The 26,178-nt window shown below is 38.3% G+C and overlaps 3 protein-coding genes across 3 annotated transcripts; all 3 read left to right on the top strand.

The window, feature by feature from the left end:
* Positions 1-607: 607 nt before the first annotated feature.
* LOC137713273 (15.7 kDa heat shock protein, peroxisomal-like) lies at positions 608-1,426 on the top strand. Its single transcript, XM_068452561.1, has 2 exons — positions 608-716; positions 1,044-1,426. The coding sequence occupies exons 1-2, from the start codon at positions 608-610 to the stop codon at positions 1,424-1,426; spliced, it is 492 nt and encodes a 163-aa protein (XP_068308662.1).
* Positions 1,427-5,044: 3,618 nt separating this feature from the next.
* Positions 5,045-6,318, top strand: LOC137711948 (uncharacterized). The gene is made up of 2 exons (XM_068451100.1): positions 5,045-5,306; positions 5,390-6,318. The coding sequence occupies exons 1-2, from the start codon at positions 5,139-5,141 to the stop codon at positions 6,233-6,235; spliced, it is 1,014 nt and encodes a 337-aa protein (XP_068307201.1). The 5' UTR covers positions 5,045-5,138; the 3' UTR covers positions 6,236-6,318.
* Positions 6,319-12,291: 5,973 nt separating this feature from the next.
* On the top strand, positions 12,292-13,637 carry LOC137711947 (uncharacterized). The gene is made up of 2 exons (XM_068451099.1): positions 12,292-12,552; positions 12,636-13,637. Exons 1-2 carry the CDS (start codon positions 12,385-12,387, stop codon positions 13,359-13,361), a joined length of 894 nt encoding a protein of 297 aa, XP_068307200.1. The 5' UTR covers positions 12,292-12,384; the 3' UTR covers positions 13,362-13,637.
* The last annotated feature ends 12,541 nt before the right edge of the window (positions 13,638-26,178 follow it).

The raw sequence follows: 26,178 nt of genomic DNA on the forward strand, positions 1-26,178 counted from the left end.
AACGAAGATTGTTGATGGCAATTAGACGCTTTGCTTCCCTGTTGCCAAAAGTTCATACAGTTGTGATCGACAGCTAGCAGATATCTAAAGAACCCTTTCCACAGTTCTCTATATATAAAGCCTATAGCTGATGATGTGCTCTGGAAGTATTAGCACATGCTTGATATCCTAGAGAAATTTTTTATTGTGATAGGAATATGAATGGTACACCATATGTTTTTATGTAAGTGGTGGGAAATTTTATTTTTTATGTTATTAATTTTTAACACATATCTCACTATTTATATAGTAACACGTGGTGTACCACCCGTATACCGGTCATATTGAAAAATCTCTCAATATCTTCAGGTTAAAGAAATTATTACCTCAATCCAGGAACAAGAAAACTTCAACTTGGGAAAAGGAAACAAAAAAAAAAAAAATCAAGAGATCGAATCATTCTCTTTAGGAAGGAAACCCAGAAGAGACCTTTTAGGCTAGCTTGTCACCAACCCTTACATCATGTATAAAAATAAGAGAAAGAGAGTCCTTCATATGTTCTTATTACATTGTGTTGAAACTAATCACCGAAAAGAGAAAAAACAAGTAATTAAGCATCTGCTCTACGATGGAAACCAAACCCGTGGCGAAGGATGAGACGAGATATCAGGATTTCGAACCGTTTTGCCAATGGAACAAGGAGGAAGGATATGACATTCTTGAAGTTCATCTACCAGGTACTACTAGATCAAATAGATTATGACTAAATATCGAGTCATTCTATCATACATCAATGTATAGTATATATTATCTTTTAAGTGACTCGGATTCACTTGTTAAATTTTCTGAAATATTTCTTAGCGCACATCTCTCTAGCTAGTAATGTATGCTATACATTGTTGTTCTTTAGAATTTTTGCTAAATGTGTAATCTAGATTTACTGTCTAAATATATTCTCTTGTACAAGAGACAATTGCCTAACAGCATAAGTTTGGCAAAAGATCGACTTACGTTTCATCTTCTCTTCCGTACTCGTTGTTCTACTTGTTGATGCATGCATGTAGGTTTCAAAAGACAAGATATTAGAGTTCAAATCAACAATTGGGGCATCCTAACCATTAGCGGAAAGCAACCTAGGGTTGAAGAAACTACATCTGCTATACCCAGCCGCTTCTGTAAAGAGATCAAAATTTCTAAACATTGTACTGCGAACGGTATCCGCGCTAAGTTTTCCCGTGGAATTCTTTCCATAACCATTCCAAAAGAAGCTCAGCACGGCGGAGTGAATGCTGCGTGGGCGTCAGTTAATGACTACGTAGTTGGTTTAAGAAGCAAAGTTTTGAAGCCAAGGCTGAGCAAGAAGACGGCTGTGATGGTGGTGGTGGTTGTTCTGGTCATGGCTCTGGGAGTTTATGTAGTATGTAGATATCCAAAGTCAGCTAGTTAGCTACTCTTACAGTTCAAAATTGATCAACAATTTTAGCAAAACATTTTTAATTTTCAGACCATATTACATTTCTATTACCTGGTCATTTCACTTAATTTACTTGGTCTCTTTAGTTTTTCTGTTTCAATTGTATCTTAATTTGTAATTATTCAATTTCAATATATAATAAAGGTTACAAAGCAGAACAAGCTCCCAGAATGCCTTTATAGCAAGTACAGTTGAAAATTTTAATTAATTATATTTTATAACACCATATTAATTAACTGAATAAAGTATTAACCAAATACATAAACCACGCACAATGTTAATGTATATGAATTAAAGAGATAAATCAAGAGTGGCACTTAAGGTAGTCATTGTCGGGGCGAAATAGTGAGGCCCAAGACCACCTCCAACCCTTAAAGTAAAACTCAAATTTTAGGTTATAAACTTACCCCAACTTGCTCCAACCCTTGGGGCAAATATGAGTTTTAACCCAAAACTCTTTTGTGAGGCAAATTTAGCCTAGAATTTCCTCTGGTTAGTGGGGGTAGCCCACCATTATATGTGTATTTTTTTTAGTTTAATATTTATAAATTCATTGAATTCAACAGCTAAGATCTAATATGATCAAATCCAACGGTAAAAAAAAGAAAGATATAACGGTCCAAATTTAAATCCAACGGCTGAAGTGATTAAATTTTTTTTTTTATGTGTTTCATATTCTTCCATAGAGTTTCACGAGTCTCATGGTATCGGTTTAGTGATTTTTCAATATTTATTGAAATCTAAATATTTTTACATTAAAATGTTCATAAAATTTAATTAGGATAGTGTACAAATTTCTTTTTTTTTTTAATTTACTTTAAGAAAAAAAAAATTATCCTAAATTGATTCTTTAATAATCTCGGGTTAAAAATTCAACCCAGAAGGGTTGGATGAGAAAATTGTTTCAGGGTTAATACCTCAGTTTTTTGGGTTAAAATTTTTAAGTTTTAACTCAAGAGTTGAAGATGTGGTCTAAGTGTGAAATATAAATAATGAAGATTAAAATATGTAGAAAGAAGTTTTGTTAAATGGTAAAACGAAAAACTAAGCAAATAGAGGCAAAGCACTGCTCCACCAAAATGTGAAAGAATAATCTCACTTGAGCCAAGTCTTAACTATCCGGGCTTCTTGCCTCTTATTCAGCGTTTTTTCGCCTGCTTTTATAGCTTTCTGTCTTTTATTTCATTTCCTTCCTCCTCTCTAGTTGTGATACTTCATCCCCATCCCACCATGTGTTTGGATCGGCGGGCTCTAATAAAAAATTGGATATTAGATCCACTTCCCTCTCTCTCACTTCCCTTCCCCCAACCAGTATGTTGGATCTCCATTGAGGCCAAGTGTTGGGTATTTTACATACCCCTTAGCCTCACCTTCTTCCCATATGTTACTTTGTTTATATATATTTGCAGGGGTTTATGAAGGGGACTTGGATCTAGTGTCTACTTTCTCAGTTCGGAGTTTGGCTTCCTCCGAGGATGTGACTGTGGCGACAATGTGGTCTTTGCTGCAGGAGATTAGTGTTTTTTTATTGTCTGTTTTCTGTTGCCTTCAGGCCTAAACTTGTGTGGGCCTCCCATTATATCTTGGGTTGCTGTTATCATATTGTTTGGGCCTTTTACTTTTCATGTAGTTATTTGCCCAGTCTTTTTTGGGCCCTGTACTAGTTTTTATTGTAATGAAAATTGTCTTCGTGATAAAAATAAAATAAAAATAAATGAAACCATGAACCAGATATGGGTATTAACCAAAACAAAAAGAACCAATAAAGACTAATTGGTTTTGGTTAATGTTGTCGGGATAATAATGTGTTACCAACGAGAAAAAGGTAGTCAATGGTAAAAAAAGTAAGGTAGTCAATGGTAAAAAAAGTATATTTCACTGGTCTTGTTTGGTGAGATTCTCCTTTTGATTTCATATTATCATCGTGATTATGTAAGGTTTCCATACTATCATTTTAGATAAATTATTTTTTGTTGGTCTTATTATATCTTATATTAGTTATTCAAGGGTTTGTTTTGTTATGGTTGCTACCATGGTCATGTTAGGCTTTATGTCCTTCTTGACTGATTGTAATTTTTTTTTTATAAATAAAGCAACTTCATTGTCACTTCTTATGATAGCAATGCTAGAGTTAAATTGACTTTAGGATTTTACCCGGAAAAAAAATGCATTAGTCACTATTATGGTGTGCTATTAGGTACTTTTTAGCTTTTGCCATATATCTTTCATTAATAACATCATTTTTACGCCACCAAAAACAATCAAACAACTACTAATCTTGGTAACTGTTGCTCATTTTTCTTGTAGTGGTATTTGCCCCTTTGTTGTGAAATAAAAACAATATTTTTATCTTGTTCAAATAATTTTATGAGAATTTAGAACCAAGGGGAAAGTATAAAAATAGAATTAGCTATTTCTTTGGCTCCACTATGCTATGCATCACTTGGTGGTGTTGACTCCATTTGTACCCACACTGATTATTTGTTGTAACAAACCGCAACTATCGTTTCATCTATGTATTACCAAGGAGAGCAAGGGGCTTGTAGCTAGCGTTTGAGAGCATATACCTTTGCAGCCAGAGTCTTGTTATACCAAAAAAAGTCTTAAGGAGGAAGTTTAGAAACAGAGCCTGTATTTAACGAACATACATTCTTAGGATTGCAAATACGTACACATTGGAAATAATGATCGATCCAATTGTCAACTCCCTTGAAGCTGAATACACTTCTATTGAACTACAAAAAAGTTAGAAAGGCATCAGCTAGCTAAGATTCTGTGCATGCCTTTTTTTAAAGAAATGCAAAGACAGAAATTAAGCAAGATATAAAGGTTAGGATGTTAGACAAAGTAAAGAACATTCTCGATTTTTGTAGATCGACCAAACCTACAAGAAACCTGTAAATGATCAACACTTCAAGGAATAAGGAAAGGTCATATGAAATTTTGAAAAACTACTCTGTACATTAAAATGCCCGCGCTATATATATATCATTCCTTTGTAACATATTTTCATAAAACTAAATATTATAATTATATGGCTATTAATATATATTAAAAATTAGGTAACTTAATTGTTCAAAACAAAACGGAACGATAAATTTCTTATCATAAATCAAGAGTAAAAGCAGAAAAAGGTGGCAATAATAAGATTGATATGGTAACCAACCAAAACTGAAAATAATGTAAATTAAACCCATTTAACAGTTTGCAAATAACCAATTTAATAATCCTAATTATTGTGGGATAAAAATATTTTAATTTGCAAAACATGTTTCCTACAATCCCCCACATATATTGCAAATTAAAAGCAAACAAAAGATAGACAAATACATCCTTCCAAAAAAAAAAGATAGACAAATACAAGAAACGGCTATATAGCTATTAACAACCATAATTTTTAGGAGGTAAAATGATTTGTAATTTGAATTATTTAAAAAATCTAACAAAAAAAAAGTTAGAAAGGCATCAGCTAGCTAAGATTCTGTGCATGCCTTGTTTTAAAGAAATGCAAAGACAGAAACTGAGCAAGATATAAAGGTTAGGATGTTAGACAAACTAAAGAACATTCTCGATTTCTGTAGATCGACCAAGCCTACAAGAAACCTGTAAATGATCAAGCTATATATTTTATATGCCTATGACAGATCCGAACACCTAGAAAAGCAGCTAGCTGACTGATTTTCACATGGATTCTAATAGTGAATATGAGACAGAAGCAGAGACCATGGCGTTTCGTCGGGCAAGATCTTCTTTTGAAGAATTAGAATCTTCTGATTCTAAGCCCGAGAGGAGGCCCCAAGCTAGACCAGCTGCAGCAACATATCATCCTCCCAAAGCACAAGGCCTTTCTCAGGTACAAACATATTCGCAATCTTGTCTTTTTCTTAATTCGGGTCAAGATTGCTCCAATAATTTGTCTTCTCTGCGTTTTAATAGGCCACCAGTGATGGCTTGGGCAGGTCTCCTCGACTTCCTCAAGCTTCTGGAGCTTTAGGGATTCCAATCCCTTGGCCTCAAAAGGTTGCAGTTGCTGAATCCTTTCCTGTTATTCCTGCTGATGTTGCCCAAGCTGCCCCTGCTGCTCCTGCTTTTGATGGTCCTGGCGTGATGCCTTCTCCTTCGGCTTCTCTTTCAGCCACGGCCTCTTTGCCTGAACTAGTTAGAGAGTTTGGGCAAATTGTAACGAAGCTGAGATCCACAAGGCGCCATTCTGAGCCTCAACATCTTCAAGATCAGCGCAAGATCTTCAGAGAATGGATGCAGAGGGACTTTTCTGCCTTCTTTAGCCTTAAGGCTCTTCAAGATGCTGAGATAGCTCTCACTAAATTATACCAAGCCCACCAAATGACTAAGGTGCAATATGAGTCCTTCCTTTCCTTCTTTGAAAATCTAAGGGCCTTGAGGGATCAACATCTTAAGGCCGAGAGGCAAGCCAACAGGGTGAGGTGCTACAAGGAGAAGCATACTCGGACCTCCACTACTCTGCAACAGCTGGTGGAGGAGGGCTCGTCCATGGAGGATCGGATAATAGTGGTAGTTGCTGAGATCCAAAAACTGGAGGAACAACTTTCTGCTCTGAAAGCTGAGCAGATGACTCTCTCGAGCAAGCTATACAAGAAGATGGAGGAAGTCAAGAAAGTAAACCACGAAGTGGAGGAGTCTGAAGCCCAACTAGCCAACAACAATATAGCTTTAGAAGAGCCGGATCGTATTTTTACCATCATGCAGACTTATCATTCTAGGATAGCTGCCTTGGCTAAAGATGTAAACTTGTTAATTTAGGGCTTATGTACTGATGAGTCGATATGTTACTTTATATTTTACCATAATCTTAGTATCATCTAGAAAATACGCCGGAATGTTGCGACGGGAACTGAATGCATCATGTGTAACTGCATGAATAAGACACAGCTACTTGGTTTTCATATAAATTCAATTCAGCTAACATAAAGAGGCAGTACAATTTACAAGACGAACTTAAACATTTCAGATCACAAAAGTTGTATGTTTTGCACATAAATTAAGGTAACACAAAAAAAACAAAGGTACAATTCCAAGTAATAAATTGTCAGGACCAATTATTTAAGAAAACTTATGACCAGAAGTATCATAAGTTTAACATTATAGATCTAGTTATTGTTCACACCCATTATAACACCTTAAACTCTACTTACACCCAACAAATTATTCTCTTTTTTTTTTTTTTTTTTTTTTTGGCCCCCAACATGTGGTTCAACAACGGGAGAGTTCAAAGTTCGAACCAGGAACCCTTCTCCGCATTGACCAGCCCTGTAACTTCCCATACTTTTGGGCATACATAATAGGACCGGGTGCGAAAAAAAAAAGGGAGTTAAACATGCACACATCGTATTCACTATGACCCTAACTCATGTTACCACTTTTTAGAATTCTAGCCAAAATGTAAAATATGTCGAATCATAATTTCTTTTAAAAATAAAATATTTAATTTTAACATTTTACTTTTGCACGGGGAAGTCACAGTGAACAATAAAATTTGAGATTCAACATCAACAGAATTAAGAAAAAAAATAAAAATCTGAGAATTGGAGAATTTGAAATTGACTCACATCAGCAACATATATGTTGTTAGGAAGCTCTTCCTGTAATTCACTCTGAAATCCTCCCTATATAAAATACAACAAAACATTATAAAATAAAATTACAAAATCAATAATATAATTCATTTTTAAACCAGGATAATTCACACAAAAAAAAAAAGAAAAGAAGGGGGGGTGGTAAATTGCACTCTAAAACTTGACCTGCTTTCTTTGTAATAGAATCCAAGATCTCACGTTTTATTACCAAGAAAAGCCAAATCCCGCATCAAGCAGTGGGTATAGAAAAGCTCTTCTACGTAGCTTCACCTATTAGCCCCGAACTTCGGTGAACGTCTATGAATACCTTTGGTGCTGACTTTCCAAACTTCGGTGAATGTCCATAGATACCTTGAGTATTACCCTTTGAAGATTAGAGATCGCTTCATACCTGCCCTTCCAACTGTTTGATAAAATGTCTAAAAGAAGAGTTAATAAATGGTGATCTTAGTAAATAACAAAGCATCATCATTTTTGGATAAACATATTAATGGGATACAATGATATCAAACATTGTTAGTGTGTTCAAGATAAGTGTGTTTTTTTATTAAGCATTCATATGGGAGCAGCCTTGGAACATGTTAGTTACCCTCGCAAATGAAGTATTAACATATGTGTGCCTTTCCAAATGATTTCAGGCCAACCAAAGCTCGATGAAATAGCGAGATGCATACTATTTCTGGTAAAAAAATTTGTACTGACCCCCTAATATTATTTTCTGGATCCGCCACTGATGTTTGGTGCCCAAATAGCAATCTGTGCAAGTTGATCAAGAGTTCACTAATGGGTTTTAGCCAGTTAACCATTTTGCTAAAAAATATTTTGCAAAAAGTGGACCATCTTTAACTTTAAAGGACCATCTCTATCTTGCCTAGACATATTGCATCACCAATGGCTTGCTTCACATTCACAAAAATGAGCAGTGCCCATTGACACATGGGCAAACCTCAACGGTACCAACCGAATCACAACAATCCTCTAAAGAAAAACAAACAATGAAATGACTTCAAGAAAAATCTCTATCATTTCTTCAGTGAAGTGATGTATTTCTTAGCGCACATCTCTCTAGCTAGTAATGTATGCTATACATTGTTGTTCTTTAGAATTTTTGCTAAATGTGTAATCTAGATTTACTGTCTAAATATATTCTCTTGTACATGAGACAATTGCCTAACAGCATAAGTTTGGCAAAAGACCGACTTACGTTTCATCTTCTCTTCCGTACTCGTTGTTCTACTTGTTGATGCGTGCATGTAGGTTTCAAAAGACAAGATATTAGAGTTCAAATCAACAATTGGGGCATCCTAACCATTAGCGGAAAGCAACCTAGGGTTGGAGAAACTACATCTGCTATACCCAGCCGCTTCTGTAAAGAGATCAAAATTTCTAAACATTGTGCTACGAACGGTATCCGCGCTAAGTTTTCCCGTGGAATTCTTTCCATAACCATTCCAAAAGAAGCTCAGCACGGCGGAGTGAATGCTACGTGGGCGTCAGTTAATGACTACGTAGTTGGTTTAAGAAGCAAAGTTTTGAAGCCAAGGCTGAGCAAGAAGACGGCTGTGATGGTGGTGGTGGTGGTGGTTGTTCTGGTCATGGCTCTGGGAGTTTATGTAGTATGTAGATATCCAAAGTCAGCTAGCTAGCTACTCTTACAGTTCAAAATTGATCAACAATTTTAGCAAAACATTTTTAATTTTCAGACCATATTACATTTCTATTACCTGGTCATTTCACTTAATTTACTTGGTCTCTTTAGTTTTTCTGTTTCAATTGTATCTTAATTTGTAATTATTCAATTTCAATATATAATAAAGGTTACAAAGCAGAACAGGCTCCCAGAATGCCTTTATAGCAAGTACAGTCGAAAATTTTAATTAATTATATTTTATAACACCATATTAATTAACTGAAAAAAGTATTAACCAAGTACATAAACCACGCACAATGTTAATGTATATGAATTAAAAAGATAAATCAAGAGTGGTACTTAAGGTAGTCATTGTCGGGGCGAAATAGTGAAGCCTAAGACCATCTCCAATTCTTGAAGTAAAACTCAAATTTTAGGTTATAAACTGACCCCAACTTACTCCAACCCTTGGGGCAAATATGAGTTTTAACCCAAAACTCTTTTATGAGGCAAATTTAGCCTAGAATTTCCCCCGGTTAGTGGGGGTAGCCCACCATTATATGTGTATTTTTTTTAGTTTAATATTTATAAATTCATTGAATTCAACAGTTAGGATCTAATATGATCAAATCCAACAGTAAAAAAAAGAAAGATATAATGGTCCAAATTTAAATCCAACTGCTAAAGTGATTATTTTTTTTATTTTATGTGTTTCATATTCTTCCATAGAGTTTCACGAGACTCATGGTATCGGTTTAGTGATTTTTCAATATTTATTGGAATCTAAATATTTTTACATTAAAATGTTCATAAAATTTAATTAGGATAGTGTACAAATTTCTTTTTTTTTTTTTTTTTTTAAATTTACTTTAAGAAAAAAAATTATCCTAAATTGATTCTTTAATAATCACCGGCTAAAAATTCAACCCAGAAGGGTTGGATGAGAAAATTGTTTCAGGGTTAATACCTCAATTTTTTGGGTTAAAATTTTTAAGTTTTAACTCAAGAGTTGGAGATGTGGTCTAAGTTGAAAAATAAATAATGAAGATTAAAATATGTAGAAAGAAGTTTTGTTAAATGGTAAAACGAAAAACTAAGCAAATAGAGGCAAAGAACTGCTCCACCAAAATGTGAAACAATAATCTCACTTGAGCCGAGTCTCAACCATCCGGGCTTCTTGCCTCTTATTCAGCGTTTTTTCGCTTACTTTTATAGTTTCTGTCTTTTATTTCCCTTCCTTCCTCCTCCCTAGTTGTGATACTTCATCCCCATCCCACCATGTGTTTGGATCGGCGGGCTCTAATCAGAAATTGGATATTAGATCCACTTCCCTCTCTCCCCCTTCCCTTCCCCCAACCAGTATGTTGGATCTCCATCGAGGCCAAGTGTTGGGTATTTTACATACCCCTTAGCCTCACCTTCTTCCCATATGTTACTTTGTTTGTCTATATTTGCAGGGGTTTGTGAAGGGGACTTGGATCTGGTGTCTACTTTCTCAGTTTAGAGTTTGGCTTCCTCCGAGGATGTGACTGCGGCAGCAATGTGGTCTTTGCTGCAGGAGATTAGTGTTTTTTTATTGTCTATTTTCTGTTGCCTTCAAACCTAAACTTGTGTGGGCCTCCCATTATATCTTGGGTTGCTACTATCATTTTGTTTGGGCCTTTTACTTTTCCTGTAGTTGTTTGCCCCATCTTTTTTGGGCCTTGTACTAGTTTTTATTGTAATAAAAATTGTCTTCGTGATAAAAATAAAATAAAAATAAATGAAACCATGAACCAGATATGGGTATTAACCAAAACAAAAAGAACCAATAAAGACTAATTGGTTTTGGCTGATGTTGTCGGGATAATAATGTGTAACCTACAAGAAAAAGGTAGTCAATGGTAAAAAAAGTATATTTTACTGGTCTTGTTTGGTGAGATTCTCCTTTTGATTTCATATTGTCATATTATCATTGTGATTATGTAAGGTTTCCATACTATCATTTTAGATAAATTATTTTTTGTTGGTCTTATTATATCTTATATTAGTTATTGGAGGGTTTGTTTTGTTATGGTTGCTACCATGGCCAGGTTAGGCTTTATGTCCTCATTGACTGATTGTAAATTTTTTTTATAAATAAAGCAACCTCATTGTCACTTCTTATGATAACAATGCTAGAGTTGGATTGACTTTCGGATTTTACCGGAAAAAAAAAAAAAGCATTAGTCACTATTATGGTGTGCTATTAGGTACTTTTTAGCTTTTGCCATATATCTTTCATTAATAACATCATTTTTACGCCACCAAAAACAATCAAACAACTACTAATCTTGGTAACTGTTGCTCATTTTTCTTGTAGTGGTATTTGCCCATTTGTTGTGAAATAAAAACAATATTTTTATCTTGTTCAAATAATTTTATGAGAATTTAGAACCAAGGGGAAAGTTTAAAAATAGAATTAGCTATTTCTTTGGCTCCACTATGCTATGCATCACTTGGTGGTGTTGACTCCATTTGTACCCACACTGATTATTTGTTGTATCAAACCGCAACTATCGTTTCATCTATGTATTACCAAGGAGAGCAAGGGGTTTGTAGCTAGCGTTTGAGAGCATATACCTTTGCAGCCAGAGTCTTGTAATACCAAAAAAGTCTTAAGGAGGAAGTTTAGAAACAGAGCCTGTATTTAACGGACATACATTCTTAGGATTGCAAATACGTACTCATTGGAAATAATGATCCATCCAATTGTCAACTCCCTTGAAGCTGAACACACTTCTATTGAACTACAAAAAAGTTAGAAAGGCATCAGCTAGCTAAGATTCTGTGCATGCCTTTTTTTAAAGAAATGCAAAGACAGAAATTAAGCAAGATATAAAGGTTAGGATGTTAGACAAAGTAAAGAACATTCTCGATTTTTGTAGATCGACCAAGCCTACAAGAAACCTGTAAATGATCAACACTTCAAGGAATTAAGGAAAGGTCATATGAAATTTTGGAAAACTACTATGTACCATAAAATGCCCGCGCTATATATGTCATTCCTTTGTAACATATTTTCGTAAAACTAAATATTATAATTATATCGCTAGTAATATATATTAAAAATTAGGTAACTTAATTGCTCAAAACAAAACGGAACGATAAATTTCTTATCATAAATCAAGAGTAAAAGCATAAAAAGGCAGCAATAATAAGATTGATATGGTAACCAACCAAAACTGAAAATAATGTAAATTAAACCCATTTAACGGTTTGCAAATAACCAATTTAATAATCCTAATTATTGTGGGATAAAAATATTTTAATTTGCATAACATGTTTCCTACAATCCCCCGTATATATTGCAAATTAAAACAAACAAAAGATAGACAAATACAAGAAACGGCTATATAGCTATTAACAACGATAATTTTTAGGAGGTAAAATGATTTGTAATTTGAATTATTTAAAAAATCTAACAAAAAAAAAAGTTAGAAAGGCATCAGCTAGCTAAGATTCTGTGCTTGCCTTGTTTTAAAGAAATGCAAAGACAGAAATTAAGCAAGATATAAAGGTTAGGATGTTAGACAAACTAAAGAACATTCTCGATTTTTGTAGATCGACCAAGCCTACAAGAAACCTGTAAATGATCAAGCTATATATTTTATATGCCTATGACAGATCCAAACACCTAGAAAAGCAGCTAGCTGACTGATTTTCACATGGATTCTAATGGTGAATATGAGACAGAAGCAGAGACCATGGCTCTTCATCGGGCCAGATCTTCTTTTCAAGAATTAGAATCTTCTGATTCTGAGCCCGAGGGAAGGCCCCAAGCTAGACCAGCTGCAGCAACATATCCTCCTCCCAAAGCACAAGGCCCTTCTCAGGTACAAACATACTCGCAATCTTGTCTTTTTCCTAATTCAGGTCAAGATTGCTCCATTAATTTGTCTTCTCTGCGTTTTAATAGGCCACCAGTGAGGGCTTGGGCAGGTCTCCTCGACTTCCTCAAGCTTCTGGAGTTATAGGGATTCCAATCCCTTGGCCTCTAAAGGTTGCAGCTGCTGAATCCTTTCCTGTTATTCATGCTGATGTTGCCCATGCTACCCCTGCTACTCCTGCTTTTGATGGTCCTGGTGTGATGCCTTCTCCTTTGGCTTCTCTTTCAGCCACGACCCCTTTGCCTGAACTAGTTAAAGAGTTTGGGCAAATTGTAACGAAGCTGAGATCCACAAGGCGCCATTCTGAGCCTCAACATCTTCAAGATCAGCGCAGGATCTTCAGAGAATGGATGCAGAGGGACTTTTCTGCCTTCTTTAGCCTTAAGGCTCTTCAAGATGCTGAGATAGCTCTCACTAAATTATACCAAGCCCACCAAATGACTAAGGTGCAATATGAGTCCTTCCTTTCCTTCTTTGAAAATCTAACGGCCTTGAGGGATCAACATCTTAAGGCCGAGAGGCAAGCCAACAGGGTGAGGTGCTACAAGGAGAAGCACACTCAGACCTCCACTACTCTGCAACAGCTGGTGGAGGAGGGCTCGTCCATGGAGGATCGGATAATAGTGGTAGTTGCTGAGATCCAAAAACTGGAGGAACAACTTTCTGCTTTGAAAGCTGAGCAGATGACTCTCGAGCAAGCTATACAAAAAGATGGAGGAAGTCAAGAAAGTAAACCACGAAGTGGAGGAGTCTGAAGCCCAACTAGCCAACAGCAATATAGCTTTAGAAGAGCCGGGTCGTATTTTTACCATCATGCAGACTTATCATTCTAGGATAGCTGCTTTGGCTAAAGATGTAAACTTGTTAATTTAGGGCTTATGTATTGATGAGTCGATATGTTACTTTATATTTTACCATAATCTTAGTATTATCTAGAAAATACGTCGGAATGTTGCGACGGGAACTGAATGCATCAGGTGTAACTGCATGAATATGACACAACTACTTGGTTTTCATCTAAATTCAATTCAGTTGGCATAAAGAGGCAGTACAATTTACAAGACGAACTTAAACTTTTCAGATCACAAAAGTTGTATGTTTTGTACATAAATTAAGGTAACACAAAAAAAACAAAGGTACAATTCCAAGTAATAAATTGTCAGGACCAATTATTTAAGAAAACTTATGACCAGAAGTATCAGAAGTTTAACATTATAGATCTAGTTATTGTTCACACCCATTATAACACCTTATACTCTACTTACACCCAACAAATTATTCTTTTTTTTTTTTTGCCCCCAGCATGTGGTTCAACAACGAGAGAGTTCAAAGTTCGAACCAGGAACCCTTCTCCGCATTGACCAGCCCTGTAACCTCCCATACTTTTGGGCATACATAACAGGAGGAACGGGTGCGAAAAAAAAAAAAGGGGAGTTAAACATGGACACATCGTATTTACTATGACCCTAACTCATGTTACCACTTTTTAGAATTCTAGCCAAAATGTAAAATATGTCGGATCACAATTTCTTTTAAAAATAAAATATTTAATTTTAACATTTTACTTTTGCACGGGGAAGTCACAGTGAACAATAAAATTTGAGATTCAACATCAACAGAATTAAGGAAAAAAAAAAATCTGAGAATTGGAGAATTTGAAATTGACTCACATCAGCAACATATATGTTGTTAGGAAGCTCTTCCTGTAATTCACTCTAAAATTCTCCCTATATAAAATACAACAAAACATTATAAAATAAAATTACAAAATCAATAATATAATTCATGTTTAAACCAGGATAATTCACACACAAAAAAAGAAAAAAAAAAAAAAAAGGGATAAATTGCACTCTAAAACTTGACCTGCTTTCTTTGTAATAGAATCCAAGATCTCACGTTTTATTACCAAGAAAAGCCAAATCCCGCATCAAGCAGTGGGTATAGAAAAGCTCTTCTACGTAGCTTCACCTATTAGCCCCGAACTTTGGTGAACGTCTATGAATACCTTTGGTGCTGACCTTCCGAACTTCATTGAATGTCCATAGATACCTTGAGTACTGCCCTTTGAATATTAGAGATGGCTTCATACCTGCCCTCCAACTGTTTGATAAAATGTCTAAAAGAAGAGTTAATAAATGGTGATCTTAGTAAATAACAAAGCATCATCATTTTTGGACAAATATATTAATGGGATACAATGATATCAAACATTGTTAGTGTGTTCAAGATAAGTGTGTTTTTTTGTTAAGCATTCATATGGGAGCAGCCTTGGAACATGTTAGTTACCCTCGCAAATGAAGTATTAACATATGTGTGCCTTTCCAAATAACTTCAGGCCAACCAAAATTCGATGAAATAGCGATATGCATACTATTTATGGTAAAAAAATTTGTACTGACCCTCCTAATATTATTTTCTGGATCCGCCACTGATGTTTGGTGCCCAGATAGCAATATGTGCAAGTTGATCAAGAGGTCACTAATGGGTTTTAGCCAGTTAACCATTTTGCTAAAAAATATTTTGCAAAAAGTGGACCATCTTTAACTTTAAAAGACCATCTCTATCTTGCCTAGACATATTGCATCACCAATGGCTTGCTTCACATTCACAAAAATGAGCAGTGCCCATTGACACATGGGCAAACCTCAATGGTACCAACCGAATCACAGCAATCCTCCAAAGAAAAACAAACAACGAAATGACTTCAAGAAAAATCTCTATCATTTCTTCAGTGAAGTGCCCTAAGTTGGAAAAGAGTAAAATTTAAATTGAAAAACAATAATCTAACATAGATAAATTTCAAAAGAGGAAACAAAATCCATCATTATTCCATGTGTGTGATATGAGATGTTTGAATCTTGAGCAATCGGTGAGCAAAACGTGAAAAGGCGAGAGCCGGTTCGAACTAAGCAAGAGAGAGCAAATAAGGCAGTTGGTTTGGCTTAAAAGAAAGAAAATCAACTCTAGAAACCACACGCGCTTGTTCTCCAACCTAACTCAACAGTAAAGAAAAGATCTGAATTGTTTTTTTTTTCCTACCTTTTCCAACTTTGTGTGTGCCTGCTCATGACATCAGGTGTGAAGATCAAACCATATCCATACAGAGAGGTTAAAGTCAAATATTTTCTTTTATTTAAAACCTCAGGATCCTAAAAGCACATCATGACACACCCCGATCGAGATCAGGGTATGCTGGCTGTCACGTGGAAGTGACGTAACCATGTGCACAGTGCGGAAGCTAATAAAATAATAATAAAGGTAGTACAAATAAATAAAAACCAGCTTTACACATAGTAATGACGAACAAGTGCAAGCGTAAGTGTGAATCCTAAGTTCAGAGCATAAAAGCCTAATGCAGTCCGGAAGAAAACGACACAACAAAAGCACACCCGAAGGTGGTCCTACACTGGTGGTGGTCTGTCAGATATGCCGAGGAAAATCCTCAGGGAAGCCACCAAACGTGCTAGCCAACTAGAACCTGGAGGGGCGCAAAACAAAAGCGTGAGTGGGCAAAAACAAAGCTTTTCGAAAACCATTTAATAAATAAGTTCTAACCCCTCGCCGTAAAACCTGTATACTTCCCAGAAAATATAATATGAATATATATATATAAACAAGTTATGCTCAGAAATATGCTATGACAAGACCATTAAGTAAAATGCAAGTGCTCAGGTAATATCGCATCAATATCATATAATCTGTCAGCCGGAGTCACCTAACGTGACCTGTACGGCTGAATCTAGAGCTCAAATCTCCATCTCACTAACTAGACCTGCACACGAGTCGGAACCACCTAAAGTGGTCTGTACGACAGGCCTGGGTGTAATATATATATATACGCTCAAGTGCTACGATCACGTGAAGGCTGGGCGAATAATCGCGGGTCACCTACGAGTCGGAACCACCTAAAGTGGTCTGTACGACAGGACTGTGCACCTAACTTGGATCCAAGATGAGCGTGTGGTGCGGGAGGTGAACATCACGTGAAGGACTGTGCCCAACTATGGGCGGGAGCACTAACACTGGGGGTGCAGGTTATGAGCTCTCTATATGCATCTCAAATCGTTACTGAATGTAAACATAAATCACAACTCACCTGGCACTTACCTGTGCGTCCATAGCACCAACATACACATATATATACAATTAACAATGCATAAACAAACGACAAACTGTAGGCATGGCATATAAACGAATAGACGTTCTAAATCAATTTCTGGGAAAAGTATAAGTATATAGGTATATACGGAAAACCAAAAGCCCACTCACTGGTATGTGGAAGGGTTGTAACCCCCTTACCTCGAGTGACCACGCTCGTCCTCGGGATAGGTATCACCTATATGCGAAACAACTACAAAAACGTTAATTTTAAGGCACATAACCAACCTTATGAAATAACTTCTCAAACAATGCTCAAATGGGGTGTATGAATACAGCAACGTGATCTACTCAACCTCAGGAACATCACCATATTTTTAGAAAAAAATTTCACCGCCGCACGCGCCCCCACGCGCCGGCCACGCGCAGGCACGTGCCTGGCACGCTAACGGTGTCAGTTAACGCCGTCAGGAATATTCCGTTAACTTTAACGGATTCCGTTAACACCGTTAGGAATATTCCGTCCAAACTAACGGAATATTCCGTCGTCTTCTCCAGCGAGGCTCCGGCGCCGTCGCCGGCGCCGGAAAATCGGGAAAATTTCAAATCGCGATATCTTCTTCGTTTTTCAACCAAATTTCACAAAATTGGTACCAAAATGAAGCTTACAATGAGAGGAACAAAATCATACCACTTTCAAGTGCTAAAATCCACGGAATCTCGCCGGGAAAATTCCCCCAACTCCGGCCAACCTCGAAACTCACGATCCCGACGTCCAAAACCTTCAAACGAACCACCCCGAGCCTCCTAAGGACCTCACCAAGCTTCCTACAAGCTTAAAATTCCCAAAAACATAAGAATTTACGTATGCATAAACAGTGCCAAGAATCGGGTATCTCGAGTTCGACGTGAAAACGAAGGTAACCTTACCTGAAATGGGTATGGTTGGACTCCTACGGACCTCACGAGCATGGATATGTACTTTGTTTCTTCGATCTGTGCAAATTACAAGGGTTTTGGGGTGTGTCCGTACACATAGATATGAAAATGGGAAGGGAAATGGCACGGGACAGGTGCAGGGATAGGGGGAAAGGGTGAGGGAAAATATGGGAAAGTGTGTGTGTGGTCCACAACTAGCCACACCAACTCAAAACAACCACACAACGTAAAAATCACACTAGGGGCAAAATCGTCTTTTCACGCGTACGTTTTAAAATTTTCGAAACGGGCTGTCACAACCTACCCACCTTATTAGAATTTCACAAGTAATAACATTAGAATGGAAACCTTATATAGTGATTAAGGCCCTTGAATATACTTGTGAAGCTTGCATTCGGAACTGATACGGCCTAATACCAACTAAGGGCGTGCAATCAAAATTTAGCTTAGCATAAAACTAATTGACAATATGGGGAGTAATTTAACTATTTATAAGAACATGTGAGGTTGAGGTTTATTCTTTTTCTGATGTGTGATTCATACTTGTGGATGCAAATTTCTTCCTCCTTCTTCTTGGACAAAATTGCACCTACAAAACAATTAACACCTTAGGGTCAAGGCCAAGAGCCTCATGCGCTCACGATGAATTTTGGGGTGGGGGGGGGGGTGGGAGGGGGTTTGCTTTGGCCAAAGAACCTCTGATGCCAAAGTTAGAATTTAAAGAGAAAAGTGTTTAAAGAGTTTTTGGAATTTTGCAAGAGTGTGAACCTAGGTTTTTAGAGAAAAATGGGTAGTAATTTAAAGGGCATGGCCAGTCCCCTTTGGAGAAAAGGTGGCCGGCATTTGGGATGCTTTTTGTGTGCATTTTGTGGTTTAATGTGTGAGTTATTTGGCAATTAATGAATTAATTGGGTAATTAATCCATTAATTAGCCAATTAACACATTTTTGGAATGAATATTTTGGAGGTTATTAAATAATTACCTTGTGGAAAATATAGGATGAGGATGGATGAAATAACTTTGAATTTGTTACCTATTTTGGGCACTTTTAACTTGATTGTGGAATGTTTGTTCATTACTCGCGCGTAGGAATTCTGGTGCTCCTCAAGGGTAATTTTGTTCTTTTTGCCCAAAAAACTACGTGTCGCCTCTTGTTGGTGAGGGGATTTCTTGAGGCAGTTAAGGATCATCTTGTTGGATGCTTGGGCTCGCCTATTGCCTTGAGGATATCTCGGCGTGGACATGTGCTGCTTAATGCCATACTTTTGGAAGAACTTCGCCATACATTTGCCCACGAATTGCGGGCCGTTGTCAGTGATAATGGATTGTGGGATGCCAAATCGGCAAATGTTGTTCCTCCATATGAAGTGCTTTATGTCCATTTGAGTCGTGGTCATCTTAGGCTCTGCTTCTACCCATTTGGTGAAGTAGTTGGTTGCCACAATCATCATGCCTCTGCCCCCAGTAGCAGGTGGCATAAGTCCTACCAGGTCCATTGCCCACTGCATGAATGGCCTATGACTCGTATGCGGGTGTAACTCGCTGGCAGGTAGTGTTGGTATCAACTTGTAGCGCTGGGAACGGTTGCACTTTTGTACTAACTTCTTAGCATCTTGGTGCATGGTAGGGTGTTGTGGAGCTGGGGCCATGTTACACGTAGCAAAAGATGCTCAACTGTCGATATTGGACCATTCTAAAGCTAAATTATGGAACAAGGGTCCGCTAGGGCCGTATGACGCGCAGCAGGAGGTAGTGCTCAACTGCCGGTACATGTTGCTCTTATGTAGAATCTTTTGGGGTGACAATGACAGAACTTGCTTCCGAGTGTGTCATTCCAGTGTTCGTCTGCCTTTGGCGTGTCTTTTGGGCGGAGTTGTTGCGTTCGTCAGAAAACTTTGCATCCGCTAAGGTCTATGCCTTTATCGCTGCGCGTTTGGATTAGGTAGAGTAATGCGTCATGAGGATGACTGCGTGCATTTGAAGGTAAAACTTAAGCTTTCGGGTTGCAACAACTATCACCAAAGTAAGCTTTTGAATTTCTGATAGCATCGAGAAGAGCTTTTGAACAGTGGAATACAGGTAGTCGGGCCCTCAGCTTTTCTCGTATGATAGTAGAGCTTATTGCTGTTTCAGATACCGTCAAACATGTGAATCAGTCCTCCTCTGCTTCCGGTTTGGATAGTAAAGAGGTGATGTCGGGTACTTCTTCAAGTCCTTGAATGTGCATTGGCGTGCCTCGTCCCAAAGTGCATGCTTCTTTGCTAGAGCAAAAGAGTCTGCTACAATTAGATCTTCTTTCATGATCAATTTTTTTAATAGCGGGTGGTCTGCTAGAAGTCCTTTTTGGAAGGTTGCTTTAGCTATTGAGTTGTTGTATCCGACTATCCTTGCTTTCTCTGCTTTGAACCTCTTCACATAGTCATGAAGCGACTCTTTTGGGTTCTTCTTGACGTTGAACAAATGGTCGGACTTCTTTTTGATCGAGCAATATGATGTATATTCTTTGGTAAAAACCAAAGAAAGTTCATCAAAACTTCAGATAGATTATGGCGGCAAGGTGTAGAACCAATCTTGTGCCTCCCCTTGTATAGTGATGGCGAATATCTTACACATGAGATCGTCGTTGTTTCGATAGAGGATCATTGCGGTTCGGTAGTGCTTTAAGTGTATCTCCGGGTCTTCATCCCCTTTAAAAGATGTGAAATGTTGCATGCTGAACTCGCGTGAAGGCTCTGCCTGCTAGATCTCGTTCGTGAAGGGTAACCTACTTATGTTGGTTCTGTTCCGTCGTAGTGCCTTGTCGGTGACCTCGTTGCATTGGAAATCACACAATCGCTTGGTCAAGAGTCTCTCTACTTCTTCTTGAATTTTCCTTTGTTAGGGTAGCAAAGCTTTCGGCTGCCCCCAGTCATGACTTGCTGTTCTAGGCTGGTCTTCCATGTGTTTAGCTCGTCTATGCCGTGGATGCGATGCGTGTGGTGCGTTCCTAGCAGGCGAATGAGTTCTTCACAGGTTGCCAGTTGAACTTAAGCCGAATTGAGTGATTGCTTCTCTCCGTCCGTCGTGCTGCCTGCTCCGATGTGAGGTGGATGATGCTCCTTACGAGCTTAGCCGCGAATGAACACTTCGCTTGGAAGGTTGCTCATGTTGACTATTGGAGTGTGACCCCAACCGTGAATGTATGCTTGTCCGTGAACCTAGCCGAGAGTGCACGTTTCTCCACGTGCTAAGACAGGAGTATACGCTACCTCGGGGGCTCAACTAGGAGTGTACACTGCCCAAATGCTCGATTCGTGGCTGGTCGAGTGGTTGGTCGAGTGGCTACTTGCCAGGATGCTGTTGGAGGGGTTCTTTGTTTGCCCTTGACTTGTTTCGGGACACCTCGTTTGGGGCACGTTGCATCTCGGTGCGCTGCAAAGGCTGGTTCACCAAGGTCGTTTGTTGTGCAAGGGCGCTCGTCAACTCTATGACTTGTCGAAACAAGTGTTGTTCTCCATTTGGGTTGGAATAGCTTGGAAGAAATGATTCTCCTTGAGCAATGGAAGTGTGGTGGACTCCGAGCACGAGATTTGAGTTAGGAAATGTTAAATCCACAGAAAAATGTGGTGAAAATGCTCCCAGTTCGATCGTTGGTCCGAAAATTTGGAGCCGAAATGGTTGAACTAATCTTGGATCGATTTGGGCTGCTTAAAAGGTCACGGGAGTAGATTGGGCCACAGGAGTAGGCTGCTCGGCGGGAGCAGGTTGAGCCACGAGAGCAAGTTGTTCAGCGGGAGCAGGTTGGGCCACGGGAGTAAGCTGCTCGGCAATAGCAGGCTGGGCCACAAAAGCAAACTACTCAGCTAGACTAGGCTGGGCCATGAGAGCAGGTTGTTCGGCGGGAGAAGGTTGGGCCATGAGAGCAGGCTGCTCAGCGTATGGCACATGTAGGTGCGAGGCTAGAGCTTCGCTGGGCAACGCGTTAGGCTTGGAGTGCCATGGCTTGGGCCGTGGCTTTGTGCCGTGGGCCTTGGATGGCACGACTTGGGCTTGCTTAGATGGCATGGCTCAGGCCGTGATGGTGGTGCCATGGACCTCTCTGCAAGTGGTGGTTGCCATGGTGGAGCCACGTAACGATGGTGCCGCTATACTTATATCACATTTAGCCTCGTGGATCACCGTGGTCCCATTTCTTGAATATTGGAATTTTCACTTATGGAATTTTCTAAATTTCTAGCCATTATATTTCTCTTTTTACGTTTTATCAAAGAATCTTTGCAAATAAAAAATTCTAATAATAAGAAAGTAAGAAAAATATACAAATGGACAAGAAAAAAAAAATCCTTTTATGCGAGAGTCTTCTACAAGTGTGTGTACTTCAACTCTTAATGAAAGCACCAATTTGTGGATGCAAATTTCTTCCTCTTTCTTCCCTGACAAAATTACACCTGCAAAACAATTAACACCTTAGGGTCAAGGCCAGAGCCTCACGCACCCACGATGAATTGAAAGATGGGCTTTGGCTGAAGAACCTCTGATGCCAAAGTTAGAATTTAAAGAGAAAAGTGTTTAGAAAGTTTTTGGAATTTTGCAAGAGTGTGAACCTAGGTTTTTAGAGAAAAATGGTTAGTATTTATAGGGCATGGCTGGTCCCCTTTGGAGAAAAGGTGGCTGGCCTTTGGGATGCTTTTTGTGTGCATTTTGTGGTTTAATGTGAGTTATTTGGCAATTAATGGATTAATTAGGTAATTCATCCATTAATTGGCCAATTAACACATTTTTGGAATGAATATTTTGGAGTTATGAAATAATTACCTTGTGAAAAATATAGGATGAGGATGGATGAAATAACTTTGAATTTGTTACCTATTTTGGGCACTTTTGACTTGATTGTGGAATGTTTGTCCACTGCTCGCGCGTAGGAATTCTGCTGCTTCTCAAGGGTAATTTTGTTCTTTTTGCCCAAAAATATACGTGTCGCCTCTTGATTATTTTTTGCTCTACAATACTCATAATTGAGTGACGTGGAGTACGTGTATCCATTGAACCTCACACATGGGATAACCTGCTCTTATACCATGAAGAAAATTGATGTTCTACAAAAAACCAATTAGTAATGTGGAAAGTAGCACAACTACTTATAAATAAATGTAAGATATGTTTCTTTCCTAATGTGAGATTCTCACTCTCAAGTCCTAACAATAGGAACGGTATGAATAAAAAGACACTGAAAACCACGAAAATTTGGGGGGGGAGGGTGGTGGGGTGTGTGGAAGCCAAAGACCATCTCCAACCATTTGAGTAAACCTCAAATTTTAGGTTATAAACTTACCCCAACTTGCTCCAACCCTTGGGAGTTGTAATGGTGTCATGGAAACTTAAAGTTTATTAATTTGTAAACGCTTATAAATATTGTTCTAGAAAGCCTTGAATGGCAGACTTGAATGAATTAAAATATATTTTGCTTTGTGCAATTGAAGTGAGTGATTTCTCTTTCCCCAATCAATCATTTGGCTTGGTTGTGTGAGCAAATCCATAATTAGCGACGTGAGCTAGCTCCGTTGACCCTGGTTGAGCGAATCCCAGGTTATCTATTCCCTTCTCCTCGATACCCTTGGTTCTGTCCTACATCATGTGGTATCAGAATGGGTTTTTGGATTTTTATTTGAAATCTTGGTGGTAACACTGCACACATCATCTGTGTTCGTCCTCAAAACCAACTCAGTTCCCGTGACTTTTATCTAGAGAGTCATACATCACTGGAAAGCTGTGGAAGTCTAGTTTTCAACTCAATAAGTCGTGCATCAAACCGAGTTTTGTGTGTGCAAATATCGGCAAACACCACAGAGCATCAGTGTTGTCGCGAAAACAAAATCAATTCTCTTGCGGGTCAGTTTTCAATCTGGTTAAGCACTTCTTGACCTTCATGCCATATATCATTTGAAAGCTCTTCCAGTCTAGTTTCTAAATTTTCAAGCAGTTCCTCAAGTTATTTCTACAAAACAATATCCTCAATTTACTAAAGCATGTTGCTGCCTCCAGTAAATGAGGTTGGATGGGTTCTAGAGACGGCTATCTTCGATTTTTCAGGTGACGATTTTCCAAATCTCAATCATCCTCCAAATTTGGATCGTTGTCCAGATGGTTCATGTGAGATTTGTTGTACATGTATTGAGGTTGAAAAACGCTCCAACATGGAGTTTGGTACGAAATGGGAACATATAGAAAGCAGTGATGTAGTCAATAACTTTGCCGAGTAAGATTCCGCCCCAGTTTATGATTATTACAAAGGCGATGAAGATGTGGTGGACGAGTTCCATGGACAACTATATAATGGAGTACAAGCTCTTAATATCCGTAGCATTCACGATCCTTTTTGGGACAGTTTCATTGCTCAAGATATGGGAGGAGAGCTCTTTGATGGAAGAACTTTTCAACATGATTTGAATTATATTGGCTCATTTGAAGAAGTGATTTGGAAGCACTATTCCAAGGTGATTATTTTCAAGAACAAAGGATTAATGTGTGCATGGTGTATAGGAACTAGGAAAATTTTGGTGCTAAATTGGGTATTGTGGAACATCTTGGTTGGACATCCAAAAGACCGAGGAAAAGAAATTCAATTTAAACTCGAGGATGAGTTTTTTTCGAGAAGTGGAGAATGATGCGGGAGGTAGACTTGGAGAAAACAATTTGAAACCATTAATATTCTTTGGAATAACAAAGGTTTCGTATTTTAATTACTTAGGAATTTGTTAAATTATTTTAGGAGTTGTAAGGGTGTCATGGAAACTTAAAATCTATTAATTTGTAAACACTTATAAATATTGTACTACAAAGCCTTGAATGGTAGACTTGAATGAATTAAAATACATTTTGCTTTGTGCAATTGAAGTGAGTGATTTCTCCTTCCCCAATCAAGTATTTGGCTTGGTTGTGTGAGTGAATCCACGATTAGCAACGTGAGCTAGCTTCGTTGCCCCTGGTTGAGCGTCTATTCCCCTCTCCTCAATACCCTTGGTTCTGTCATGCATCAATAACGGTTCAAATTTAAATCCAACAGCTAAATTAATTAATTTTTTTATGTGTTTCATATTCTTTCATAGTGTTTCACGAGTTTCATGATATCGGTTTAGTGATTTTTCAATATTTATCGAAATCTAAATATTTTTAGGTTAATGTTACATCCCGGCCGGGGGCGGATCACTTCCCGGGCCGACTCCACCACCGTAGCATGATATTGTTTGCTTTGGGCTTACCATTCCCTCACGGTTTTGTTTTTGGGAACTCACGAGCAACTTCCCAGCGGGTCACCCATCATGGGATTGCTCTAGCCCCCTTCTCGCTTAACTTCAGAGTTCCTATGGAATCCGAAGCCAGTGAGCTCCCAAAATGCCTCGTGCTAGGTAGGGATGAGAATATACATTTAAGGATCATTCCCCTGGGCGATGTGGGATGTTACAATCCACCCCCCTTAGGGGCCCGACGTCTTCGTCGGCACACTTCTGGCCAGGGACTGACTCTGATACCAAATTGTCACATCCCGGCCCTGGGCGGATCACTTCCCGGGCCGACTCCACCACCGTAGCACGATATTGTCCGCTTTGGGCTTACCATTCCCTCACGGTTTTGTTTTTGGGAACTCACGAGCAACTTCCCAGTGGGTCGCCCATCATGGGATTGCTCTAGCCCCCTTCTCGCTTAACTTCGGAGTTCCTACGGAACCCGAAGCCAGTGAGCTCCCAAAAGGCCTCGTGCTAGGTAGGGATGAGAATATGCATTTAAGGATCATTCCCCTGGGCGATGTAGGATGTTACAGTTAAAATGTTCATAAAACTTAATTAGGATAGTCTAAATATTTTGAATTTACTTTAAGAAAAAAATTATCCTAAATTCATTCTATAATAATCTCAGCTAAAAATTTAACCCATAAGGGTTTGAGGAGAAAAACTGTTTCTAGGTTAAAACCTAAATTTTTTGGGTTAAAATTTTTAAGTTTTAACTCAAGGGTTGGAGATAGTCTAAGTGTGAAAAAAAAATAATGAAGATTAAAATATGTAGAAAGAAGTTTTGTTAAATTGTAAAATGAAAAACCGAGCAAATAAAGGCCAAGAACTGCTCCACCAAAATGTGAAAGTAAATGGGTCGTAATTGAATTTCTCTTCTCTCTAAAATGTCTCCTCTTTTTTATGTCTCTAAAATTCTCTATGTGAAAGAATCCCAGTAACTTCGATGTCGGCCCTAGCCTTTGGCTTAAGAGGCATCCTCATTTCCTCCATCCCTTCCTTCTTTTCTTCATTTCCTCCCTCTTCTCATTTTCCTCTTGAGTTTTCTCAGATTCTCTTTCCTTTGCACTTTCCCTCTTTTCCTTCCCCTCATCTCCTCTGCTCCCCCCCCTCCCTGCTTCCCTTTTCCTCTTACTTCATCTTTTCCAATTTTCTCCCTTCCTTTTTAATTCTCGGTTCTCCCTTGAGTTTAATCTCAGTTTTCCTTGAGCTGAGTCTCACCTATCTGGGCTTCTTGCCCCTTATTCAGCATTTTTTTGTGTGCTTTTA

Source organism: Pyrus communis, chromosome 13 (assembly GCF_963583255.1).
Source record: "Pyrus communis chromosome 13, drPyrComm1.1, whole genome shotgun sequence".
Lineage (NCBI taxonomy): Eukaryota > Viridiplantae > Streptophyta > Magnoliopsida > Rosales > Rosaceae > Pyrus > Pyrus communis.

Coding starts and splice junctions, on each gene's coding strand:
- LOC137713273 (XM_068452561.1), top strand. CDS start 608: ATGGAAACCAAACCCGTGGCGAAGGATGAGACGAGATATCAGGATTTC. Junction 717..1,043: donor TCTTGAAGTTCATCTACCAG/GTACTACTAGAT, acceptor GCATGCATGTAG/GTTTCAAAAGACAAGATATT.
- LOC137711948 (XM_068451100.1), top strand. CDS start 5,139: ATGGATTCTAATAGTGAATATGAGACAGAAGCAGAGACCATGGCGTTT. Junction 5,307..5,389: donor AAGCACAAGGCCTTTCTCAG/GTACAAACATAT, acceptor GCGTTTTAATAG/GCCACCAGTGATGGCTTGGG.
- LOC137711947 (XM_068451099.1), top strand. CDS start 12,385: ATGGATTCTAATGGTGAATATGAGACAGAAGCAGAGACCATGGCTCTT. Junction 12,553..12,635: donor AAGCACAAGGCCCTTCTCAG/GTACAAACATAC, acceptor GCGTTTTAATAG/GCCACCAGTGAGGGCTTGGG.